Raw genomic sequence first — 25,827 nt, 5'->3', positions numbered from 1 at the left:
TGATTGAATTGATGGAAATGGATTAAAATCTTAATTTCTTAATGGATCGGCTAATTATTACAGTGATATAGGTATTTGATCTCTGTGACTGAATCTTCAAAAAATTATCAAACATCTAAAATGGCCCTCTCAAATCGTCTCAAATTGTCAGAGTCAAGGTAAGAAATAAACAATTTAGCCTAAATCAGTTTTTTTATCAAGTAAGTTTTATTTTTAATTCAGAATATTATATGAGTTGTCTAATTAAACAAAAAATACCAGAATTAAATTACAAAGTAATTTTTTCTTGCAAAATAACACCCATTAAAAGACTGTTTAGCCTAAATACTAGAAAAATAACCAAATTCTTGTCTCACAAAGTGTCAGGTCTGGTTTGCCAGTAACACCATTTAAAAATATTCAGTGTTTCAATCAGGTTTAGTTATCTTGTAACGCAGATAGATCCATGATCTATCATTTTTATCGCATTTATCGTATTTATCGAAACTACCATCTTTATCAAAGATACATCATTATTTATTGATAGTCATGTGAGATCAGTCAAGTAAAAGATCAAAGTTCTGTTTACAATAAGACAAGCCAAAAATCCAAAGGTTTTGCTAATGGATCAGATTATTTGATGTTATTGAATTTTGAATGGAAGTTATAATTGTATTTTTACAATCCAAAGAAGCACCAGCTCTGAATGCATTGATTATATTGACCATGTTATCTCGCAATTTTTGAATCTCTTCAATTTTGACCATCAATCTGTATAGATTGTCTGAAGCATCACTAGGTGATTCACAAACTGATTCAAGATATCGTCCAAGTAGATAAATATAAGCATATTGTTCCATTCTAGAGATGATAAAAAAGAAAGAGTTACTTAGATTTTGATCGAAAAAAACATATTCTAATAAACTATTAATGTTACAAATCGGTTAGACATTCACCTAATAGCATCAGCATATTTCAAATTAGGTAAATCAGGGTTGAAGATAACAATTAGATAAATGACAGCAATAGCTTTAAGATCATTTCGCCATCGATCCGGAAAGGTTTCAATAACATGATTCAATCCATCGTGTAAATCTGGGTCCAGATGAAAAACCTTTATCCTGTCAAGTCTTTTCCCAGAATACTGAAAATAAAAGATTGGTTGAAATTATAACTTTTAGATTGACGGAGCAAAGCGAACCAAGCTTCGCCCCAAATATTACATGATATTAGGCACATGTATGTGACTCAGAACATTCGTTACAATAATCGAATGCAAATTGTGTCCATATTTTCATGAAATTGTCTCTTGTTAAATAGGAGTTTTTGGTTAACAAAATGGATTAACAACAATCATCTGTGATATCTGTTAGATGATAATGACGAACCTCAAAGAATCGCAGTGTTTCTTGCCTATCATTTGGTTAGGACTTTGAGTAACCTTAATACTCACCTGGAAACTATCGGTGCGATGGTCAAATGTGATTATACTTCTCATTGCATGAATATCAAAAAACACATTGGATAATAAGGTGATTTTATCGTCCGCATGTAATTTCCTGTAAGCTCGAACCTTTTCACAGGTTCTAACAAATGATTTTGAACACGAATATTGTTTTATCAGATTTCGCCGTGGAACTGGCCCATTACGTGAAGCAATAAAGCGAAAGGCATTAACAGCTTCTATTAACGCAAATGATTCAAATTCATCCAAAGATATTCGGTTGGACAAAAATTCTGATCTAATATTGATTGGAGTGTAATAAGTGGCCAGTATCTTCTTTCCTACACTGGAGATCCATGGTTCCTTCAATTCTGAGTTGTCAACATTCAATGAAAGTATCTTTTTGAATTCCCTGTTATTAACCTCTGGACTAGACGACTGTTGGTTATGGTTGCCACAATTGTTGCAAGTTCCAGTTGTTTCAATCTGATCACAAGATTCACATGTTGATGCTGAAGGTAACTCCGATGGAAAACAAAATTTCAAAAGATCCGTTGAGGAGATGAATGATGAAGTCGATGAAGATTCAAGCAAATCACCTGTTAAGCTAGCTGAAAAATCACAAATCCAATCTGATGAGGCAAATGAAAAGGTTTCTGGTTGACTTGGACCTTTGTTTGTTTCACTGTTTGAAATGCACCCCATTAACGGGTCATTGTTAATTATATCATCTATTAAATGATCACTGGAAGCGTCGATTAAACAAGATCGAAGAGTATCATCATCATAAGAGAAAACATCAAATTTTGCTGAAGTCGAATGAGATATCAATGAAGTGACTGGTTCTTGGCAATCCATTGGATGATCCGTTGGTTGCGTTAAATGTAAATCATGGACAAATTCATCCAAGTCCAAAAATTCCATTTTATTGTTTGAATTTGAGTAAACAAACTAACATTTAGTTACAAAACATAAGGATACAAGCGTTTGATAACTTGATACATATTAAGCACTCAAATGATGATGTATACTTTGAAGCTGCAATTGAAGATAACGCGACTACAAGTTGAGTTAATTATCTTCCTTATTCATCTTTTATCTTTATTGAATTGTTCTGCTCTTTGAAAAGGAAGAGAAGGGAACCCAAACAGCAAGTATTTTTTATTTAAACATCTTACATCTAAAACTTTATGCTAAACTCATATGCCAGATATGTGAATTTGGAAAATTACGCTGATGGAACTGATTACTGCTACGGTTCCAACGAATTAGTGGCGGCCCTATAACGAGTTACAAAGCATCAAACACACAAAAAATCAGTCTCTCACTGTTGAAACCTATTAAATCGCCTCTAGCTTTTACCAACGCAATTTTTTTCCTAATCAGGCTCAAGTAAGCAAGTGTCGTGCCTGATAAAGTTTCAGCACAAAAAACGACATTCAATCCTCTTAAAATCTCTGGTGTGGCTGTAGGTTGGCACTGTGTTGGCTTAAAATATCCGATGTTGTTGATTGCACTGATGATATTTTTATTGAGTCCAGCAGCTTACACAGGTTACCACTGGTTTAGATCTATCACCACAAGTCTTTAAATAATTGGCTCTTTCCTCCAATATTTGTTTCTTTCTTCGTTCATGTCTTTTAACTTGTGACTCCAAATATTTGGGAACAGTAATGACCGGGATTGTATCGAGGTTGTGGATTAACCGTTTGCATTGAGAAACTGTGAGTATAGAATGACATTTTGGAGCAAAAACTGTGACCATTTTATATGACGCTTCCAAAAACGTGTGATTCGCAAATCGAAGTACTTTCTCATATTTCTCAGTCGCATTTTCTCATTTGACAAGTACTTCTATTAGTGAATTCACAACTGAAAGTGATCTATTAATTGCTCGAAGAAATTGGGGAAATTGGTGAATTTTCAGAACAAAAATTTCTTCATTAGCTATATCAATCTCATAAATACGCCACGAGTATTATCGGTGATCACTAAATTTCTCAATAATCTAGTCGAGAGATTATTTTGCTTTGTTTGTCATTGATGTGTCGCAGTCAATTATTATTGAGCCACATCAATTATAATTATAATCTGCTTAATAGCATAGTGTTTTGAATTACAAGAGATCAATTGAAATGAGACAATAATCTTATCTTATTATTTCCCATTTGAATTGTATTTAGGACCGAACCCTCCACCTTTATCTTCACACATTAATCAATGAAATATGGTTAAATCGAGTTTCGTTGCTTTTAAAATTAACCAATCATCTTCATGGAATGCTCATGGAAACAATGTTATCCAGATAGCCTTCTCTGATACACATGATTGCGGAATAAATAAAGAATGAAAAGCGATAAAATTAAATTCATTTTGAATAGTTGAATAGTAGTATTGTTCAGTTTGATTTCACACCATTTTCATCCTGGTGATACATTAGTGACTTGAATCCATCATCAAACTAACCAGTGATACAAGTTAATCAAAGATGACCTCTTATCGTTTTCTGGTGACAGCAATCGATGCGTAAGTATCTCAAGTAACACCTAAAATTTTAAATAATCAATATACTGTTAAACCTCTAATAATTTCAGTTCATCAGATAAGCATTCGACTATTTTTCTAATATTTAGGGAAATATCCTTTTTACAAATTTTATTTTCCAAAATTTAATTTTGGTATTTTTGTAGTTCAATTAGACAATCCATAGAGTTTTCTCAAAATTTATTTGGTCAAAAAACTGAATCTAAGCAAATTGTTTATTTTATTGCCATGACTCTGTGGCAATTTGAGGTTGGGTGATTTGGGTGATATTGCATCTGGGGTTATCGTTGAAGTAACTCTTTTCGCTGGATAGTCGCGTTCAGCCTAATCTGCCTTATTTATAATTCACGAAATTAAGTCTGTTGGTATTAAATTACAAACAAACAAACAAACACTCTTTACGGTCTTTACAAACAAAGACTGTTGACTTTCAACTATTTTTCATTCGAGTACAATTTTTTTGAGTTTCTAATAATAATTTTTATTTTATTTCATTTCTTTTTCAGTTTAGGGCATATCAATGCAGCTTTAGGGTTTGCTGAAGGTTTAAAAGCTGCTGGACATGAAGTTTATTTTGCTCATCGTGAAAAACACAGACATTTAGCGGTTAAAAGAGGATTTTCATTCATTCCGTTTGATAATCAATTGGGTGAAACAGCTTTGGAGGACGCAATTTTCCAATGGATTGATGCATTTGCCGATAAATTTAGACAAGAACCGTTGAAACGTTGTAAAGAAATGACTTTAGAAGAACAAGAAGCCTTCAGAGCTCAGGCTGAATTTTTTGCTGCATTGAATGCTGCCTTGGATAGAATAGTTTCAAATGAAAACAATAAATTTGATGGTATTGTTTCAGATTTGCCAGCTCCATATCCATTCCTGTACAAGCATTCAATTCCATGGTTTCCACTTGCATCATTGAATCCATTGATATTGTATCCAAAAGGACCTCCACCATTTTCTGGTTACTCAGTAAACAGTGATCCATCTAATTGGGATGAATTTAGAGAAGCCTATCAACGAGCTCATTCAAGATTAACTGAAGTCACTAATGAAAATTTGACTGCTGCTGGCCTTGATCATATCAAATTCAATCCAGCGAGGTTCGTTGATAATCCTCAGACAATTGGATTTTATCATTACCCAGCTGACTTGGATTACATTGAATGTGAACCAAAAGATCCTAATTGGCATCGTGTTGATGCCTGGGTTCGTCAACCAGATTTTGATACTGAATTTGTTATTCCAGAAAAGTTGCAAGATAAACCAGGAAAAGTAATTTACTTTTCGTTGGGATCATTAGGATCTGCTGATTTGGTTATAATGAAAAAATTAATTGCTATTCTAGCCAAATCACCGCATAAATTTATCATATCAAAAGGACCACGAGGTGATGCACTAGAGTTGGCTGACAACATGTGGGGTGAAAACTATGTTAACCAGATTAAAGTTATTCAAGGAGTGGATCTAGTCATAACTCATGGAGGAAATAATACTTTTATGGAAACACTTTATTACGGAAAGCCAATGATTGTCATTCCCTATTTTTATGATCAATTTGATAATGCTCAGAGAGTTGTCGACAAAAACATCGGCTTCCGCATCAATCCGTACGAACTTGATGAAGATTATCTTCTTAGCTGCATTGAGAAGATATTTGAGGACAAAGAAATGCAAGATCGAGTCAAAGCAATTTCACATAACATGAGAAATTCAAATAGTTTATCTGAAGCCGTCAAATTGATTGAGAAACAAATTGGACAAAGGGGAACCACATTGTAAAAGTTTATACATTGTATTATATTTTTACAATTTTTATGTTGATTAAAAATTTATAAGATGAAATAACCCACAACTCTTATCGAATTTCAGGAATTCGGTTGATCTTTATATCGCTTTCATATCTCATTTAGTGAATGCCATTTTTAAATTATTTTCATAGCATATGGGTTTAAGTTAATCAATCAATCGGTGAAAATTTGATTCAGTTTGCTCGGGAAAAGACATTTATAGCAAATTGCTGTAGGGTTGTTGGTGAAGCAGAATTAATTTGAGTTTGCAAATTCTGTGCAAAAAGGAATTGATAGCCAAAAAATTCATGATGCAAATTCATTCAGCAAAATACCAAACAGGATATTAAAAATTGTTTTCACTACAATATCACAAATAACCTTTATATTGCAGCATTTGTCTGAAAATCTAAGTACAATCTAATCTAATTAATACCATAATATAACTTTACTTATTATATATTTGATCTTGAGTGATCTTGTACTTCCATGCATGTATAACCTGTGATGAGAAAAGTTGGGTCTGGTTGGCTGTTCAATTCTCTTCCTAAGATTTTTCTTTGGAAATGGATTAAGAAAGGTTCAAGATAAATGCTGATATATTTTATCCGAGGTGCTAACAAAGCTTAACCTAATTTTAGGATTTAATAACATGAAGCTTAGAGCAAAAGTATTGGAAAAATTCATTTGAATTATGAATTATGACGATTTGGTTGTATCAGGGTCTTGAGTACTTTGAAATATATATTTGAATAGAAACTTCTAAGTTGAGATTTCTTTATTAACCAGTTAATTGCCATATTTTAGATGATCGCATTGAAAAAATGTACGAAAAGAAAAACGATTGGACCAATGTATCCTAAACTCATCACTTGTTGCATGATAAAATATTAAATGTGATAAATTTAATAACATGATTAGTGGAAAAATGATGCTTATAAATGCTATTAATCATCCAGTTTCAAAGTTGTGGGATCACTAATCATTCATTCAAAAACCAATCATTTTGAAATCAATAGAATGATTGATAAATTGAGAAAAGTGTTCAATTTTTGTAATTTACTAACCCTTTCTGACATTAATTATTAATTAAATGGTTAAAAGTTTCTCTTTATCTGCTTTCGCTGCTTCATCTAACCAAAAATCAAAGCCATTTCCATTAAAAATCTTATCAGAAAAATTAGTTTGATGATAAATCTAGTTTCATAACTGTACAAAAAGGTATCGAAGTTGGAACTTTGAACGATCCAAAATTGTTGATACAATTGACTCTATTTTCATGTTTTATAAACTCACCGAGTCTTAACAAATACCCGAATTCAAAGTTTTTGACTTATTCTTTTAATAGACGAGCACATTTTTCAATTTGTATATCGAAATATAACATGAAATAACTTTTTTATTTCAAGATTATGCTCAAGTGCTTCAGGTTGCCTAAGATTTTACAAGCAATAAAAGTGGGAAATTCATTCATTGGCATTTGAGTGCATTGCCAATAGAAATATTGCACTATTTCAGAGAATTTAAGAAATTTATCTTGCAGATGATAATATTCAGTCTCCATGCACTGAAAGCTTACAAGTGAAAGCTATCATATCAACCGTCTGATTTCAGCTAATCTGTTGGTGAATCATTGAGCTGCCCGATTTATATTTCGATCAATTATGTTTTATGCTCATAGTTTGATTCGAGCTTCAATACACAACTTCAACTGACTCGCCTGACTTCAATTCAAAAATCAGCTCGAGATGCCATCATATCGTTTCTTAGTGACAGCCTTTGATGCGTAAGTAATTTATTGATATTTATTAATTTGTGTTGATTAATCCTTTCTGTTGGGACATCTGATTGTCACTTCATGTCTCATTTATTTCAAAGGCAACTTTGCTAACACCATTTCATCTATTGACTAATTAGTAACGAGTTTGTAATGAGTATGTAACTAATTTGCGTTTGATTTTCCCCTTTTTCAGTTTAGGGCATATCAATGCAGCTTTAGGTTTTGCTGAAGGTTTAAAAGCTGCTGGACATGAAGTTTATTTTGCTCATCGTGAAAAACACAGACATTTAGCAGTTAAAAGAAGATTTTCATTCATTCCGTTTGATAACCAATTGGGTGAAACAGCTTTGGAGGACTCAATTTCTCAATGGATGGATGCATTTGCGGATAAATATAGACAAGAACCGTTGAAACGTTTTAAAGAAATGACTTTAGAAGAACAAGAAGCCACCAGAGCTCAGGCTGAATTTTTTGCTGCATTGAACGCTGCCTTGGATAGAATAGTTTCAAATGAAAACAATAAATTTGATGGTATTGTTTCGGATTTCCCGGCTCCATGTCCATTCCTATACAAGAATTCAATTCCGTGGTTTCCACTTGCATCATTGAATCCATTGATATTGTATCCAAAAGGACCTCCACCATTTTCTGGTTACTCAGTAAACAGTGATCCATCTAGTTGGGATGAATTTAGAGAAGCCTATCAACGAGCTAATTCAAGATTAACTGAAGCTAATAATGCATACTTGGATGCTGCAGGTCTTCCAAACGTAAGATATAATCCAGCAAGGTTCGTTGATAACCCTCAGACGATTGGATTTTATCATTACCCAGCTGATTTGGATTACACTGAATGTGAACCAAAAGATCCTAATTGGCATCGTGTTGATGCCTGGGTTCGTCAACCAGATTTTGATACTGAATTTGTTATTCCAGAAAAGTTGCAAGATAAACCAGGAAAAATAATTTACTTTTCGTTGGGATCATTAGGATCCGCTGATTTGGTCATTATGAAAAAATTAATTGCTATTCTAGCCAAATCACCGCATAAATTTATCATATCAAAAGGGCCACGAGGTGATGCACTAGAATTGGCCGACAACATGTGGGGTGAAAATTATGTTAACCAGATTAAAGTTATTCAAGGAGTGGATCTAGTCATAACTCATGGAGGAAATAATACTTTTATGGAAACACTTTATTACGGGAAACCAATGATTGTCATTCCCTATTTTTATGATCAATTTGATAATGCTCAGAGAGTTGTCGACAAAAACATCGGCTTCCGCATCAATCCGTACGAACTTGATGAAGATTATCTTCTTAGCTGCATTGAGAAGATATTTGAGGACAAAGAAATGCAAGATCGAGTCAAAGCCATTTCACATAACATGAGAAATTCAAATAGTTTATCTGAAGCCGTCAAATTGATTGAGAAACAAATTGGACAAAGGGGAACCACATTGTAAAAGTTTATACATTGTATTATATTTTTACAATTTTTATGTTGATTAAAAATTTATAAGATGAAATAACCCGTAATTCTTATCGAATTTCCTGAATTCGGTTGATCTTTATATCGCTTTCATATCTTATTTAGCCATTATTAAATTATGGTCATAGTACTATAGTATATGGGTTTAAGTTAATAAAATCGGTGAAAATTTGATTCAGTTTGCTCGGAAACAGGACATTTTAAAGCAACTTGTTGTAGGATTGTCGATGAAGCAGAATTAATTTGAGTTTGTAAATGCAGTGCAAAAAGGAATTGATAGCCAAAAAACTCATGAATTACAAGCTAAGCTTACAATTAACACCTAAACCAAACTTTCTTATCAGATAGTGTTAGTTTGAGATTTTTTGGCCAACAGATTGGAAAGTTATAAGTTCAAAGTGGAAATATTTCGTTTCAATACGTACTTCTTATCTTTGAATCAGGACTCAGCAAAATATACAATGTAATACCAAAATATCAAAAAATTGTGTTCACTACAATATCACAAATAACCTTTATAAATGCAGCATTTGTCGTGAGAACCTAATACCATGATGTAACTTTTCTTATACTTGATCTTGAGTGATCTTGTACTTCCATGCATGTATAACCTGTGATGAGAAAAGTTGGGTCTGGTTGGCTGTTCAATTCTCTTCCTAAGATTTTTCTCTGGAAATGGATTGAGAAAGGTTCAAGATAAATGCTGATATATTTTATCCGAGGTGCTAACAAAGCTTAACCTAATTTTAGGATTTAATAACATGAAGCTTAGAGCAAAAGTATTGGAAAAATTCATTTGAATTATGAATTATGACGATTTGACTGTATCAGGGTCTTGAGTACTTTGAAATATATATTTGAATAGAAACTTATAAGTTAAGATTTCTATATTAACCAGTTAATTGCCATATTTCAGATGATCGCCTTGAAAAAATACAGTAGAGTCATAAATAAAGCTCAAATTTTACTGAAATGGATCATGAATATCTCATAATGGGAACAAGATACAATAATTAGATTAATCTTCAGTAAATAAACCATGAAACTAAACCATGATCATTGAGGGATCTTTTATTTCGAAGCTAAAACTTGTTCAATTCTTAAACCCTTAGCACTAACGCTATAAGTTTTTTAATTATAATAGTATTCTTTTCTATTCAACCCAATGTAGCTAAATTTTTCCCATTTGTTTTTTAGGTAAAAGTGTAAATTGTTGATTTTGATATTGCATGAAATAAGACAATTAACCCAAAATTGTACTGATTTGAAGTTGAAAATTTTTTTTGTCTAAACTAAACTTCAAAACCTAAACCAGAAAATTTGAACCTCTAGCTGCAAGGATCAGCGAGAGAAACGATTGAACCAATGTATCTCAAACTTCTCACTTGTTATAGCGCATGGGAAAATAACATGATTAGTGGAAAAATGATGCTTATAAGTGCTATTAACCATCCAGTTTCAAAGTTGTGGGATCACTAAAATGAAAAACAAATCATTTTGGAATCAATAGAATGATTGATAAATTGAGAAAAGTGTTCAATTTTTGTTATTCACTAACCCTTTCTGACAGTAAATTATTAATTGAATGGTTTATTTAACCAAATATCAAAGCCATCTGTTGTAAAGTCGGGAAAAGTGTATTTCCAATAAAATGTTATCAGAAAAATTAGTTTGATGATAAATCTGGTTCCATAACTGTACAAAAAGGCATCGAAGTTGGAACTTTAATCAAAATTTTTGATACGACAATTTGATTCACTGTTCAAATTGACTCTATTTTCATGTTTTACAAACTCACCGAGTCTTAACACATAACTCGAAGTCAAAGTTTTTTAACTTATTCTTTTAATAGACGAACACATTTTTCAATTTTGCGTATCGAAATATTACATGAAATAACTTTTTTATTTCAAGATCATGTTCAAGTGCTTCAGATTGCATAATATTTAACAAGCAGTAAAAGCGTGCAATTCATCCATTGACATTGGAATGCATTGCGAATAGCAATATTGCATTATCGATGAGAATTTCAGAAATTTATCTTGCAGATGATAATATTCAGTCTTCGTGCACTGAAAACAAACAAGTGAAAGCTATCATATCCATGATTCGGTTCCAGCAAATCTATTTAAAACCATTATGAAATACTCATTATTCATTGTAAGTGTTCAGAGACGGAAATATTTCGTTAAGCAGCGTGCTTCTTATTTCATGTGTGATTATTCAGTCTCCATGTACTGAAACAAACAAATGAAAGCTATCATATCAATCATCTGATTCCAGCTAATCTGTTTTTGAATCATTGAGCTGCCCTATTTATATTCCGATTTATTATGTTTTATGCTCATAATTTGATTTGAGCTTCAATACACAACTTCAACTGACTCGCCTGACTTCAATTCAAAAATCAGCTCAAGATGCCATCATATCGTTTCTTGGTGACAGCCATTGATGCGTAAGTAATTTATTGATATTTATTAATTTGTGTTAATTAATCCCTTCTGATGTGACATCTGATTGTACATCTTATATCTTTTTTATTTCAAAATCAACTTTGCTAACACCATTTCATCTATTGACTGTGTTGATAGTTAACTAGTTAAATCTTTTTGAATAAGCTTCTGAAAATTACATTATTATTGTCTTCATAAATACATAGAGTTTATTTACCTTATTTAACCATAACTTGAATTTTTGAGGATTTGTTTACTTTTTTCGCTTTTATGTTCCTAATCAATTTTTTTGAGCTACTATGATATTTCTGCCAACTTCACTCATGTTAATTAATACAAATATGACCCTGGACCATGTTTTTTGTCTTTTAAATCGAAACACGTATTTAGTTTTAATCCATGATAATGAGTATGTAACTAATTTGCGTTTGATTTTTCGCTTCTTTCAGTTATGGACATATCAATGCCGCTTTAGGGTTTGCTGAAGGTTTAAAGGCTGCTGGACATGAAGTTTATTTTGCTCATCATGAAAAACACAGACATTTAGCGGTTAAAAGAGGATTTTCATTCATTCCGTTTCCTAAAACATTGAGTGTAGCAGATATGGGACAAGCAATGAACTATTGGATTGCTTTGTGTGGAGATGAAATTCGTCAGGAACCATTGAAACGTTACCTTACAATGTCTGTATTTGAACGAGAATCTCTGGCAGGTTCAGTTCTTTACTTCACTCCATTGAACAACGCCTTGAATGATATAGTCAATGATGAAAACTATAAATTTGATGGAATTGTTGGTGATCTGACATCTCCATTCCCTTTTCTGTACAAGAATTCAATTCCTTGGTTTCCACTCACATCGCTAAATCCATTGGTATTGTATCCAAAAGGACCTCCACCAGCTTCTGGTTACTCAGTAAACAGTGATCCATCTAGTTGGGATGAATTTAGAGAGGCTTATGCAAAAGCTCATGCAAAGATAACTGAGGCTACTAATGCCTGCTTGGATGCTGCTGGTCTCCCAAACGTAAGATACAATTCAGCGAGGTTCGTTGATAACCCTCAGACCGTTGGATTTTATCATTACCCAGCTGACTTGGATTACACTGAATGTGAACCAAAAGAACCCAATTGGCATCGTGTTGATGGCTGGATTCGTCAACCAGATTTTGATACTGAATTTGTTATCCCAGAAAAGTTACAAGATAAACCAGGAAAAGTAATTTACTTTTCATTGGGATCAATAGGATCTGCCGATTTGGTTATAATGAAAAAGTTGATTGCTATTCTAGCCAAATCACCCCATAAATTTATCATATCAAAAGGACCACGAGGCGATGAACTTGAATTGGCCGACAACATGTGGGGTGAAAATTATGTCAACCAGATCGCGGTTGTTCAAAAAGCTGATCTGGTCATAACTCATGGAGGGAACAATACTTTTATGGAAACACTTTATCATGGGAAACCAATGATTGTCATTCCTTATTTTTATGATCAATTTGATAATGCTCAAAGAGTTGTTGACAAAAAAATTGGCTTTCGTCTAAATCCATATCAAATTGACGAAGATTATCTTCTTGATTGCATCGAGAAGATATTCAACGACAAGGAATTGCTAGATCGAGTTAAAGCCATTTCGCATAACATGAGAACTTCAAACAGCTTTTCTGAAGCGATCAAAATGATTGAAAAACATATTGAACAAAGTAAAAGTAAATTGTAAATCTAATTCATTGTTTTATAAGTTTCCAATTAGCCCTCTGTCTAAAATTTTTTAGATGAATTATAAAAAAAAATCACGAAAAATTATTCTTTAAATGCATCATTAATAGCGCATCTTGGACATCTGCTGATAATGAATTCAAGAAATTGAGATTATAACCTATGGGCAAAAAGTTTGAAACAAATATGCAAATCATGTTTAAATCTTTTTCTTGATACGCCAATTAATCTACAGAATAAAAATTCAACTTCAATCACCGCAGAAAGGTGCCAAAAACGTAAAATTTAAAGCAAATGGTTCTATGTATAGTAAGACATTATACTGGGTGTAACAGTCAAATAGCCGGTTTTGAATCGCTAATAACTTTTCGTCCTTTGCTCGAATTTAAAATTTCTTTCGAATTCTCATAGTTAGTCAAAACTTTTGATTCAGATGATATCCTGCAAAATATTGTGAAGATAACTTCTTTTTCCCCTTATTTCCTACCCCCTTTCTTTCACTTTTGCCTTTGCCCCTAACGATAGCCCGAGGGCAAACATCTGCACTTGTAATTTATTACTTTGTTTACTCTTTTCTTGCCTTTTCCCAATTTATTACCTTGTTTACCCTTTTCTCTTATTTCTTCCTTTTCTCCATTTCTCCATCTCCTGGGATAAAAAATATCTTCCTAACTACGACAAGAAGCAAAAAGAGAAGAAAGGACACTTAAGATGGAATGTTGGAGCAAAACACATCATTTCTGTAATCTTTTTACCCTTATTCTATGTTTTGACCGTTCTCTTTTCCTTTTTCTTTTCTCATTTTGAAACTTAATAAAGAGGTATCCTTATACTTATATTTACGTTCACCTTTATTCAACCCGAAACCACGTCCTTTCAGTGTTTCACATGGAGGTTCCACCGAGAGCCTGAAAACCTGTAAATGATCCTACGGGAAAGAGTCTAATACTCACTTAACAGACTCAGGTTACTTAAACTAAGACATCACTATAACAGTGCGTCTAAATTACCCGTCAATTATTTACCGATTCTTCTTATTTTTTACATATCTTATTATTTAATAGTTTTACATATTCAATTAATTAATTTACTTATCCTGCCTACAATTTTCAATACATTTGTTTTCACTTCTTATTTCGCATTATTATTGATTGACCCAAACTATTTGAGTTTATGGGTTAAAACGACAATCCGGGTACTGCACACCATATGCGACACCTGGAACTCCAGAAGGCCCAGCAACTTGTTCATCTGTTATGTATCCTCGAGCTTCACTTCCGTTTCGAGAAACGCCCTACCATTCTGCACAGTTATACCAAGAATGTGAATGTGTCGTACTTTCAAATATTGAAAAATCCCATACAAATCGAATTGTAGCCTAATCATAAAATGATCAGAACCACCAAGATGTTCAGTGGTTTCACAAAAACTCAAACCACTGAACATCGCATGATTTACAAAAACCAGATCGTTCACGGTTTCAGTCATGCCTCGGAAACAATTCGGTTGATAGAAATTAACGACCATGAGTCCAGCTTTTTCAGTATAATGTTTAAGAAACTCACCTTTGGTTCGTTTTCGACTGTTCCTACAGTTTTCGTCAGACCAGGTTGAATGAGAAGCATTAAAATCTCCTAGTAAAATGGCAAGTGCGTCAGGAGGAACTTTCGAACACATCGCTGTAAGTTCCTGCACAAGTAACATATATTGGTTGTTACTTAAAACACTCGCTGTTGGTGACAAATAAGCAACAATAATCAACAATTTTAGATTACACCAGCTAGCTTTTATAACAACATAATGTTGACTAACTCGATATAATGCTGTAAAAATGAAAGAATTAGAATCACGCGTTAAAATTCCTGCAGCCCTAGGCACAGTAGATATGTGTTTTCGAACCGGGGCGCCTTCACAATTCTCCGGCGAACAGCTAGACACTAACTCTGTAAAACAGCCAATATCAGGCAGTTCAGCTTTGACAAATGCACAAAACATTAGTTGCCTCCACAGTATGTCCACAATTACCATACAAAATATAGTGGGGCAAGTATTTGTAACATTTTTTTAAACTTAAAAGTAGAAGAAGGGATCACAACTTTCAAAGGTAAAAGGTAAGAGAGAAATGAAACCATTTTGGTTCTTTCTAAAGCACCTTTTTACCCTGGCAGCCCTTTTTTGTATCACGTTGTAGTTGCTTTGTGTTGCCTCTCTTGTTCTCTAACCCCAGACCCACAACTTATAATTTCAACATTTCAACGCATATTTAAATAAGCAATTTTTAATATTTTGTTCACTCAATTTTTCACAAACTATTTATTCAATTTCAGCCATACTAGTATAAACAGTTCCTTTTGACGAGGAGAAAACGTTTATCTACTTAAAAATTGCAATTCTAAAATTTTCAATCAAATGACACAATTATTTCATAAAAAATTCAAATTTTTTATTCAAGTCACACATGTTTACAGCAGGTCAAACAATTCATTTACTTTGTTTTTTGCCTTTACCGGACTTTCTTCCGGAATTCGTTGTCCGCAAGTCGGGGGGCTCCACATAGTTAGCTATGTCCATGGATCCTGGACAATTGTCCTCGGCTACGCAACCAAAGTATTCGCAGTTGTGGCGAACAGAAACCCTTGCACCACAACCTCTCTTCTCATGTTCAATAGTTCTATCTCGTCGGGTGTACCCTCTAAAGCAGAATCTACATTTAAATTTAGGTACAACCTCTTCTTCGGGTTCATATTCGTTTAGGAATTCGAGATCGGCCGCGGTAGTTTTTTTAAATTTATGTTTGGAATAATTAACGATGTCGGACATCCGCACAGGGGTGTCCTTCCAGGTTACCCTACACCACACATCAACGGACTCATCTCCCTTTCGGGTTGCAAGAAATGCATGAGAAACACTTTCTATTTCAAAGTTTCCCGTTGTAGGGGCAGCAGCTAAATCAGCTAAAAAAGCTTGTTGTAGAGGTTACGGGCACATCCATGTTTTTACAAATTGTGAGGCATAACTAATACAACTATTATAACTTTTACAGAGAAAGGCACAACTCAAAAGAAAATTTGAGGTTAGAGGCCAACTTAGATGTTGTTGGTTTGGTTCCAAAAGAGACTTTGGAATGGTTGTAGAAGGGGAATGTGTGAAAATAGATTTTCTTCCCCCTTTCTTTCCCCCTTTATTGTTTACTCTAAACACCCATAAAACCATTCCCTTTTCCTTATCTTTCCTTTTCTCTTCTCCCCCTTCTTGTTGTTTCTGGCCTACTATAGCCTAAGGGCAAACATCTGCACTCACGATGTCCCTATCCTTATCTCCCTTATTTTTGTATTTTCTGGCAACAAGGAGATTATCTTGGCAGTTGGAAAGTAGCCCAGGTTAGAAGCTGAAAAGAAACATTGTCAAAGAAACAACAAATAAATAGCTTAACTTTATCTTTGAAAAGTGTCTTTTTTTCTTTTTCGTTATTTTATCTTTTCTCGGAAACATCTTACATTTATGTTTTCACAGTATTGACATTGGTAGATTTTCCCAAAATTTTGTTCACCTTGTTTCTCCTCAACCACATGACCGATTTCAGTCATACTGATGTAAACAAGTTTGTTTAAGCATAATCTAAACATTAAATGCATTTAAAATTCGAGATTCGTTGAATTAGCATTACAAATCTATTTTATTGTTACTTTGAAATACATTTAAGCACACGATACTTATTTTTTTGATTTCCTTCTAGACCTCGATGGTCCAAAGGAGGTACATAATCCTCTAGTTTTGGATGCCAGTACATACTTCACCACGTGAGATACAACCCCAGACATCGCAATTGTGTCTGATTGAACCTGCGTAAGGGCAGGCTTTTTCATGTTTAACCATTTGGTTAAGGCGTCCACCACCTTTTCCGCACCACCGGCACTTAAATTTAGCTTCGATATGGCGGTTTGGATCGTAGCCATTCAGAAGATCCAAATCCTCTATGGTAGCTTTTCTCATGTGTATGTGTTGATCATATTGGTCTATGTCTGACATCTCACCGGTGTCGTTTTCCAACGAGCTACGGCCCATAACTCAGCATGAGTTTCATAATTTCTTACGGCACGGAAACAGTGCGTAAATTTTTCTACGTCGTAGTACCCATCGATGTGGGCTGCTTCACTTGAGGTCGAAGTACGAGCTACGGGTTCTTCTACTTCTTCAACAGTTGTTATACGCGTTATTGAAGTTGAGTTAGTTGCCATTATTGATCAGATGGATCAAAAACAAACAAAAGAAAAAAAACTTGGTTGTATAGAGTGATGTTTATGGTTGTTGTATGAACAATGTTTCAAATGCTTTTTGTGTGGTCAACGTTAGTTTTAAAATTTTTGTGAATCCAAAAGGAACTTTGGAAACATTGTAGGTGGGGAATGTCAAGACAACTTCTTTTGCCCCGTATTTCCTACCCTATTTCTTTCCCTTTCGCCTTTGTCCCTAACCATAGTCCAAGAGCAAAATTTTTTTAGCTACCACAAGTTGGCTTTGAATTACCAGCCCGATAAAAATATTGATATTGACCCAAACATAATGAAGTTGGTGACAGAAAATTACCGGTTATATCCCAATGGAGAAGATGGATTCTGTTTTCATCGATGTATATAACACATCAGTTGGAAACAAAAAACCGGTCATAATAAAAGCTAATTTGGACGAAATTAAAAAAGAACTTTCCCGAGCCAGTGGAAGTCTATTGGTGCAATTATTGGATGGACCGGTGAAATTAGACCTTGGGGTAAGATAACTTTAATCTTACATAACGAAGAGAAGAATATAAACCAAACAGATATTGAATATTTGCGAACCGAATATCTTCCAGATTTTATAAATAAAGTTAAAATCGAAATGCTTTTTAAAGCTTTTGACAAGTTTTTGATAAGTAAATTAAATTACCCTTATTAACAAATTTGACCGTTTTTTTTACAAGGCACCCGAAAAATAGGGGAAAGGTGTCAATCATCCATTTTAGTAAACCCTGGCTCAGAGGGCAAACATTCAATCAATTTTTAAAAACACATGTTGGTCACAGTATGGAGCTTAAACATATCGATATACCAAAAGATGATAAGCTTGAGCTGGTTAGTATGTTAGCACTCGAGATTACACGTCATACTATCTTGGAAAAATCCTTATCTTAAAAGCAATGGGCAATTAAGCTTTTCGGGGAATCCAATTCATCTTCCTCATAGCTGAGGTTTTCGTGCTCAATTAGTTAACCAACAATCTTCTTTTTTATAATTCAGATGATATCCAAGTTCATCCAAATGAAATAAACTTATATTGTTTTTTATCAATATTTTTATTGATGATTGATTGCAGCATGATTGGGGTTTTTAGATAAAAAATTCAATATAAGTTGAGTGAAAACGTGAAAGTTTTTAATAGTAATAATGATTGTAACAAAGTTGAGGTAAACAAAAAAAACATGTGCTACATATTTATAGCTGAAATACGCAAACTCAAAGCTTTTCTCAGAGCTAATGAGCATGAAAAGCATATTTCTTAGAACCCCATTAGTATGCTATTTTTTTTCAATTTTAATCCAGATAACAAATACATTATACAGTAAAGTACCAGATAATGACAGTAACTTGAAATAGCTCATTACTACGATTCACCATACTATACAGATTTTTCAAACCCCTTCTTAATTAGGGACCATTGACAAATTTACTGTCACTATCTGGTGCTGTCATTATCTGGTACTTTACTGTATCCAAATATTAATATATAATACCACAAATTCAAAGAAAAGAGAAAAATAAAATGGAAATAATAATATCTACTAATAGTTCCACAGCCTTAATTGGCTTTAGTAAGAATGCGTTTATTTATGCCCAATTATAATTTACTAACAATAAATTAACTGAGAATCTGCATTAAAAGCTATTGATCATTTAAAATGAGTAAATAAAGAAAAATAAATTTGCGATATTGAATGCGTTTAACCATATAACATTGATATCTGTATTAGGATCCATATCAGTAACAAGATCTGATATCTATATTCAGAACAAAAACAAAACAAATATAAGTAGAATAAAGATTCTTGAATTGAATAAAGATAAACGTGTTTTTCAAATTCAAACGTTTTCTTGCATTTCAAAGAAGTTATTACCAATTACATTATTGTAACCGTTTTAATCATATTCTTTTCTCGCATGGAGACAGTCCTCTACAGTTTTGATTTCAAAGGGATGGGCCCTAGCCAAATGTTGTGCTAGATTAGAACAGCGTGCATGCAAGTTAAAATTGCATTATAAAGAGCAAAACCGACATTTTAACTGGTCAAATTGAAACCTTTCCAAATATGCCAATCTGGGTTGTTCTCCATTTTAACACCCAAAAATTGGAATTCTCGAATACCAGTCTTTTGCAGCCGATCGATGCTTAAAACGATCTTTTGCTGCTGTAGGATTCAAATCCAATCTGCCTAACAAAACACAATCGAGAAGTCTTGCTTCTTGTTCAAATTCAGTCAACCCTACGTGGTTGTCCAAAAGCTGTCAGAAAAAGAGCGATATTATGAAAATGACTAAAAGAAACACGATCACTGTCAGACCTACCTGTTTTATGTCATCCATTATTGTAAAAAAGAAAACAAGATTAAAAATCAAAGAATACAGAAGAAATAATCAAATACTAAATTGAGAAAATAGCAAAAGTTCAATGTGTAAGAAGGACGGAAGTAAAAGGTTGAAATTTATAACCTTTTCTCAATACGGCTGACCAATACAGTGGTCTAGTGACCCTTGCTTAATCTATGGCAAAAGATGAAAGTGCGCTAAATTTGCGCGTTAAGTAAATTTAATATCCAAATATAATGCTTTAATTATAGCCTAAAGAGGCTTCGGCTTAAATAGGTGGGGAAGATGTAAGAATTGAGAAATTTACTGTTTCCAAGAATTGGTACATCCAAAAATTTGAATATTAAAACTAACTTTAAACATAAATTGTTTCACAGAAACCGGGATTTAACGTTTATCCAGAATCCAAACAAAGATGCAAACTCCAGATAAAAGCAACAAAAAAAGAAAGACACGAAAACTGTCAGACCCAAGTGGTAATGACACTCATCCGTCAAGATTATTTTCTTATTAATATAATCAATTTTTCCTTCATTAACCATATTCAGGACATTGTTGGCAAAATCGAATCTGTTAGCAGCATGAGTCTCGCTAATTGGTTGCACAACCTGGATTTTATATGGCCACAGGTCCAAATCTTTCCGAAGAATACGTTGAACAGTTTGTCGAGATGTTTCGACTATACCAGCAATCTCATTTTGTGAAGCTCTTGGATTGCTTGCCACTGCTTCATCAACTGCATTGATATTCTCAGATGTCCTAGCTGTTCTTGGGCGTCCAGTTCTTCCTTCTTCCTTCCTTGTCGTCTAACAAGGAATAAGTTCTTTCAAACTTCTCAATGAGGCTAAAAAGAAAAAAATCATGAAAAACTGAAAAATTGACCAAAAAACCAACTTACTTTGTTACAGTTTTCCTATCTGGTTTTTTCTTGTTTCCAAAAGCTGTTCCAGACTTGCGAAGTGTTTCTGTAACAGAATCATTACAGCGATAGAAAGTTTTGACTATAAAAAGCCGTTCGTCCTCGGTTAAGGTCATTTTCAGGTCAAAAAAAAGTTGTTAAAAACACTTTCAAACAAATTCTCTGGGTGCGGTAGCAACGTGGTAATAGTTTATTTGAGTAAAAACCACTGAAGGTCACAGTTATTGCAAAAAAAGTTAGGGAGTCACTTTTGGGCAACCTGGTACTGAGTAAGTGCAATGAGTGCGAAGAAAAGAGAAAATTGAAAAGTCACGTAGACCAAGTCAGGCTAAAAAGAGGTCAGACTAACGGGTATAAAAAGAAAAAGAAAGCAAAAGAAATCAGTCTATCAGTTTCTCCTTTATTTTCACCAACTCATCACCTTACAATATCGCTGAAGAAGTAGAAATACATGAAGATGATTTTAAGGATATCTGCGCAACTTCTTAAAGATTGGGTCAGCATACTAAGACCGTGACTTTGATCGTGTTTAGCTTCCTAAGATTTTCCAATCAATCATACATCCGAACACATTACTGACTCCATCTAAGAAATTGTACTTGAATTCGAAATCGAAAATGAGGAAATTTATGACTGAGTCCGCATTAAACATGGTTTTAGCAATAAAAGATATTTCGACGAAACATATCTGACTTGGAGCACACAAAATGCACTTACTTGTTATGGATTCAGTCCAATATGATGAAAACGCTGTACAATTGATATCAAAGTTGTTTACTTTTTTCAAACAAAGTAACATAGCAAGTTGAAAGAAAATGAAAGATAATGCAGTTCCCCTCAAATTAAAAAAAGATGTACAGACAAGATGGAACTCGTCGTTTCTAATGATCGAAAGATTTGTCAAATTATGTCTAAAACATTATTTTGAATTAAAATATTGTGATCTCAAAGATGATCTTTTATATTTTTGAAAAAATACAAAGGAAACTTTCACCATCTTCATAAACTTGCTCTTCTCTACCTCAACATTCTAACTACATCTGTACCTTGTGAGTGAACTTTTTCCAAAACTGGCTCAATAATTACGGATGAAGGAAATATAATCAGACCTTGTCATGTAAATAACATTTGTTTTTTGGAATCTCTACCCGATATTTCGTTAACAGTTTTTTACCACTTTGCATTCGATTAACAATGAACTAATTTGAATCTAGCCCCTCTTTAGTATTGACGAATATTCATTAAATATTCATGAATATGAACATGAATATATTCGATATGAGAATCACCAAAATGAAAAATATCGATATCATCTTGTTATTCATATGGAACATCTCTAAACCAAATATTGTGGCCTATTGTTTCCAGGGCCCTACAATTGTCGGCTGAGGTCGATATTCGCTATCATTAGCATCTTTGATTCCAAGGACTTATTAGATGATAATTCCAGTCGTACCAACATGAGCGTGGTCGCGAGAACAAATGCGGTCTGGAGTTAAATATAACATAGGGGCCATATACAGATTTTATCTCGCAGGATAGTACTGTAATAGTTTTATCAGTGGTTTCATAATAACGAGTGTCTCATCATTCAATTCATTCATTCATGGAAACCATTGGAAAAAGCGTTGCAAATCAATTTAAGTGATCGAAGGTGGATGATTATCCAATTCATGCAACATAATGAGATTCAAAATAAAAAATTACAAGAGGTGAGACAATTTTCATCGTGGTTCGCAAATATTGTGTATCACATTAATCAAAATGAGCTGTTTTATCCATTATGCAAGAGATCGGTTGAAATGAGACAATAATCTTATCTCATTATTTGTCATTTGAATTAAAGATCAATGTATTAATCTTCGATGTGAATTGTATTTAGGACCGAATCAGCTTAATAGCATAGTGTATTAAAATGCGACAATAATCTTATCTTATTATATCCCATCTGGATTGTATTCAGGACCGAAGCCTTCACCTTTATCTTGGAACATCAATCAATAGAAGATGATTAAATTGAGTTTCATTGCTTTTAAAATGAACCAATCATCTTCATGAAATGCTCATGGAAACAGAGATATCCAGATTGTCTTCTCTGATTGCGGAATAAATAAAGAATACGAAATAGTTAAATTATATTGCTTAAGTTGTATAGTTGAATAGTAGTATTGTGCATTTTTATTTCACACCGGTTTCATTCTGGTGATTCATTAAAGACTTGAATTCATCATCAAACTAACCAGTGATACAAATAAATAAAAAATGACCTCTCATCGTTTTCTGGTGACAGCAATCGATTCGTAAGTATCTCAATTAATACACGAAAAATTTAATATTTAATAGATTCATAACGTCTAATAATTTCAGTTGAGCGGGTTAACATTTCGACTATTTTGCAATTTAGGTGAAATAGCCTTTTTCCGAATTTTATTTACAAGAATCTTAATTTTTAATTCAATTTTGGCATTTTTGTTGTTTAATTAGGCAATTCATAAAGGTTGAGAACAATTTGTCCAAAATTTATTTAATCAAAAAACTGAATCAAACTATAAATTGTTTACTTCCCCTGTTTCTGTGAAAATTTGATGTGGTGGATGTTTCGAGTGACATTACATTAGATATGAGTTGACCTGAACGATAATATTGCACAAGATAAAATAAGAAATAATAAGGTCCTTGGTTATTGAATTATGAAACTGTAATGAATACAAGAACATTTTTTACTATCTATCTAATAATAAAAAATTGACCTTTCCCATTTATTTTCAGTTATGGACATATCAATGCAGCTTTAGGGTTTGCTGAAGGTTTAAAGGCTGCTGGACATGAAGTTTATTTTGCTCATCGTGAAAAACACAGACATTTAGCGGTTAAAAGAGGATTTTCATTCATTCCGTTTGATAGCCAATTGGGTGAGACGAATTTGGAGGGGGCGATTTTCCAATGGATTGATGCATTTGCGGATAAATTTAGACAAGAGCCGTTGAAACGTTTTAAAGGAATTTCATTGGACGAAAAAGAATCTTTAATAGTTCAGGCCAAAATTTTCGCTGAATTGAACGCTGCCTTGCAAAGGATAGTTTCTGATGAAAACAATAAATTCGATGGCATTGTTTCTGATACCATAATATCTCCATATCCATTCCTGTACAAGCATTCAATTCCTTGGTTTCCACTTGCATCATTGAATCCATTGGTATTGTATCCAAAAGGTCCTCCACCATTCTCAGGTTACTCAATTAACAGTGATCCATCTAGTTGGGATGAATTTAGAGAAGCCTATCAACGAGCTCATTCAAGATTAACTGAAACCACTAATGAAAATTTGACTGCTGCTGGTCTTGATCCTGCTAAATTTGATTCAGCGAGATTTGTAAGTAGTCTTCAGACAATCGGATTTTATCATTACCCAGCTGACTTGGATTACATTGAATGTGAACCAAAAGATCCTAATTGGCACCGTGTTGATGCCTGGGTTCGTCAACCAGATTTGGATACTGAATTTTTCATTCCAGAAAAGTTAAAAGATAAGCCAGGAAAAGTAATTTACTTTTCATTGGGATCATTAGGGTCTGCCGATTTGGTTATAATGAAAAAGTTAATTGCTATTCTAGCCAAATCACCGCATAAATTTATCATATCAAAAGGACCACGAGGTGATGCGCTAGAATTGGCCGACAACATGTGGGGTGAAAATTATGTTAACCAGATTGCGGTTGTTCGAGGTGTCGATCTAGTCATAACTCATGGAGGAAACAATACTTTTACGGAAACACTTTATTACGGAAAGCCAATGATTGTCATTCCCTATTTTTATGATCAATTTGATAATGCTCAGAGAGTGGTCGACAAAAAAATTGGCTTTCGCATCAATCCGTACGAACTTGACGAAGATTATCTTCTTAGCTGCATTGAGAAGATATTTGAAGACAAAGAAATGCAAGATCGAGTCAAAGCCATTTCACATAACATGAGAAATTCAAACAGCTTTTCTCAAGCTATCAAAATGATTGAAAGACAAATTGAACAAAGTAAAAGTAAATCGTAAAATGCAGTCCATGGTAATCCTATAAAAACCAACACTTTGAGTTTACTTCCATGGTTGTTACTGAAGTAGAATTGATTGCAGTAGATTGATGATTCTTGCTAATTAAATAAAAAATCTCTTATTCAGTAATAAAATCAAATAAATTTAGCAATTGCAATCTATTGAATTTTCGGAGCGACGAGTAGTATCATAGTCGCAATGTTAGAGCAATCACTATTAGGCGTAACGCTGAATGACCTTTAATCATTCTAACATGTTTAGTGATTAAAACTCAATCAAATATTGCTTGTACATTAATGGATTTACAGATTTACATACATTAGGCCATCAATGCTTCGTAAAGTGTAGGGAATTTGAATATTATCAACCATTTTTTGGTAATGAACCCAACCACAAGTTTAGAGACTCTAGTTTCAAAGATAAGCTTAGGGCAATCTCACATCTCGTCAGGCTGATGATGTTGAACAACGGAATTCAAATTTTCAGTAAAAGGTTACTAAATATCAATTTATCGTGAAATGGACGTAGAAGCAATTTACTAATATATCACCAAACAGCGTATCATAAAAATAACGAGTTGGTTGTGTATCAAATTAATAAACTAAATGTATAATCTTCTGTCGTCCGACAATCAGCTCGTGCACAGTCAGCTAATTAATCAAAAAGTGTTCAACTATTTCGCACCAGTTTACACCCTTTGTGTTAACGATTCTTAGACTAATGAACGCAAAACAATCTACTTCGGAGACACTGAAGATCATGATGTTGAAGATTCGCATATGATCTTTGTTTATACTCCCGCTCCTTATATTTTTCATTATAAACACGATTAATGATTTAAATCATAAACATTAGAGCAATCAGTTGATGCCTGACTGAGCATAGACAGTAAAGAGATTTCTGCTTTTCATTTCATTACTTAAACTTCATACTTAGAAAACCTAATTATTAGTATTTTTACAGCATCAAAAACTCTTTTCGTCAGCTACCAATAAGAAATACCCAGGGACAGTTGTTAACCCATCACTTTA

At 33.4% G+C, this 25,827-nt stretch overlaps 5 protein-coding genes across 5 annotated transcripts; 4 read left to right on the top strand and 1 right to left on the bottom strand.

Annotated features, from left to right (window-relative positions):
- Nucleotides 1-494: 494 nt before the first annotated feature.
- On the bottom strand, nt 495-2,419 carry LOC107359876 (uncharacterized). The gene is made up of 3 exons (XM_015926466.3): nt 1,433-2,419; nt 936-1,123; nt 495-840 (listed from the first exon to the last, which is right to left on the bottom strand). The coding sequence occupies exons 1-3, from the start codon at nt 2,345-2,347 to the stop codon at nt 600-602; spliced, it is 1,344 nt and encodes a 447-aa protein (XP_015781952.2). The 5' UTR covers nt 2,348-2,419; the 3' UTR covers nt 495-599.
- Nucleotides 2,420-3,834: 1,415 nt separating this feature from the next.
- LOC107359877 (uncharacterized UDP-glucosyltransferase YjiC-like) lies at nt 3,835-5,815 on the top strand. The gene is made up of 2 exons (XM_089267086.1): nt 3,835-3,949; nt 4,474-5,815. The coding sequence occupies exons 1-2, from the start codon at nt 3,912-3,914 to the stop codon at nt 5,747-5,749; spliced, it is 1,314 nt and encodes a 437-aa protein (XP_089123212.1). The 5' UTR covers nt 3,835-3,911; the 3' UTR covers nt 5,750-5,815.
- A 984-nt stretch (nt 5,816-6,799) lies between these two features.
- LOC149093882 (uncharacterized) lies at nt 6,800-9,072 on the top strand. Its single transcript, XM_089267020.1, has 2 exons — nt 6,800-7,543; nt 7,731-9,072. The coding sequence occupies exons 1-2, from the start codon at nt 7,506-7,508 to the stop codon at nt 9,004-9,006; spliced, it is 1,314 nt and encodes a 437-aa protein (XP_089123146.1). The 5' UTR covers nt 6,800-7,505; the 3' UTR covers nt 9,007-9,072.
- Nucleotides 9,073-11,449: 2,377 nt separating this feature from the next.
- LOC107360117 (uncharacterized UDP-glucosyltransferase YjiC-like) lies at nt 11,450-13,210 on the top strand. Its single transcript, NM_001323097.1, is given in 2 exon segments — nt 11,450-11,487; nt 11,935-13,210. Coding segments are annotated over 2 exon segments (1,314 nt in total).
- Nucleotides 13,211-21,275: 8,065 nt separating this feature from the next.
- On the top strand, nt 21,276-24,945 carry LOC107360132 (demethyllactenocin mycarosyltransferase-like). The gene is made up of 2 exons (XM_089268004.1): nt 21,276-23,048; nt 23,518-24,945. The coding sequence occupies exons 1-2, from the start codon at nt 23,011-23,013 to the stop codon at nt 24,794-24,796; spliced, it is 1,317 nt and encodes a 438-aa protein (XP_089124130.1). The 5' UTR covers nt 21,276-23,010; the 3' UTR covers nt 24,797-24,945.
- The last annotated feature ends 882 nt before the right edge of the window (nt 24,946-25,827 follow it).

This window comes from Tetranychus urticae, chromosome 2 (genome assembly GCF_039701765.1).
Source record: "Tetranychus urticae isolate SD_2017Ah chromosome 2, NJAU_TeUrti_SD_1.0, whole genome shotgun sequence".
NCBI classification, from domain to species: domain Eukaryota; kingdom Metazoa; phylum Arthropoda; class Arachnida; order Trombidiformes; family Tetranychidae; genus Tetranychus; species Tetranychus urticae.
The sequence above is the reverse complement of the archived record's forward strand: the minus strand, read 5'-3'. Positions and strand labels throughout refer to the sequence as shown.

Bases quoted from the DNA above. Each gene is read 5' to 3' on its own strand.
- LOC107359876 (XM_015926466.3), bottom strand. From the start codon at position 2,347: ATGGAATTTTTGGACTTGGATGAATTTGTCCATGATTTACATTTAACG. The intron at 1,124-1,432 runs GTGAGTATTAAG...TTTTATTTTCAG, and splicing joins ATCGCACCGATAGTTTCCAG to TATTCTGGGAAAAGACTTGA. The intron at 841-935 runs GTGAATGTCTAA...TATCATCTCTAG, and splicing joins AAATATGCTGATGCTATTAG to AATGGAACAATATGCTTATA.
- LOC107359877 (XM_089267086.1), top strand. From the start codon at position 3,912: ATGACCTCTTATCGTTTTCTGGTGACAGCAATCGATGC. The intron at 3,950-4,473 runs GTAAGTATCTCA...TTTCTTTTTCAG, and splicing joins CTGGTGACAGCAATCGATGC to TTTAGGGCATATCAATGCAG.
- LOC149093882 (XM_089267020.1), top strand. From the start codon at position 7,506: ATGCCATCATATCGTTTCTTAGTGACAGCCTTTGATGC. The intron at 7,544-7,730 runs GTAAGTAATTTA...CCCCTTTTTCAG, and splicing joins TTAGTGACAGCCTTTGATGC to TTTAGGGCATATCAATGCAG.
- LOC107360132 (XM_089268004.1), top strand. From the start codon at position 23,011: ATGACCTCTCATCGTTTTCTGGTGACAGCAATCGATTC. The intron at 23,049-23,517 runs GTAAGTATCTCA...ATTTATTTTCAG, and splicing joins CTGGTGACAGCAATCGATTC to TTATGGACATATCAATGCAG.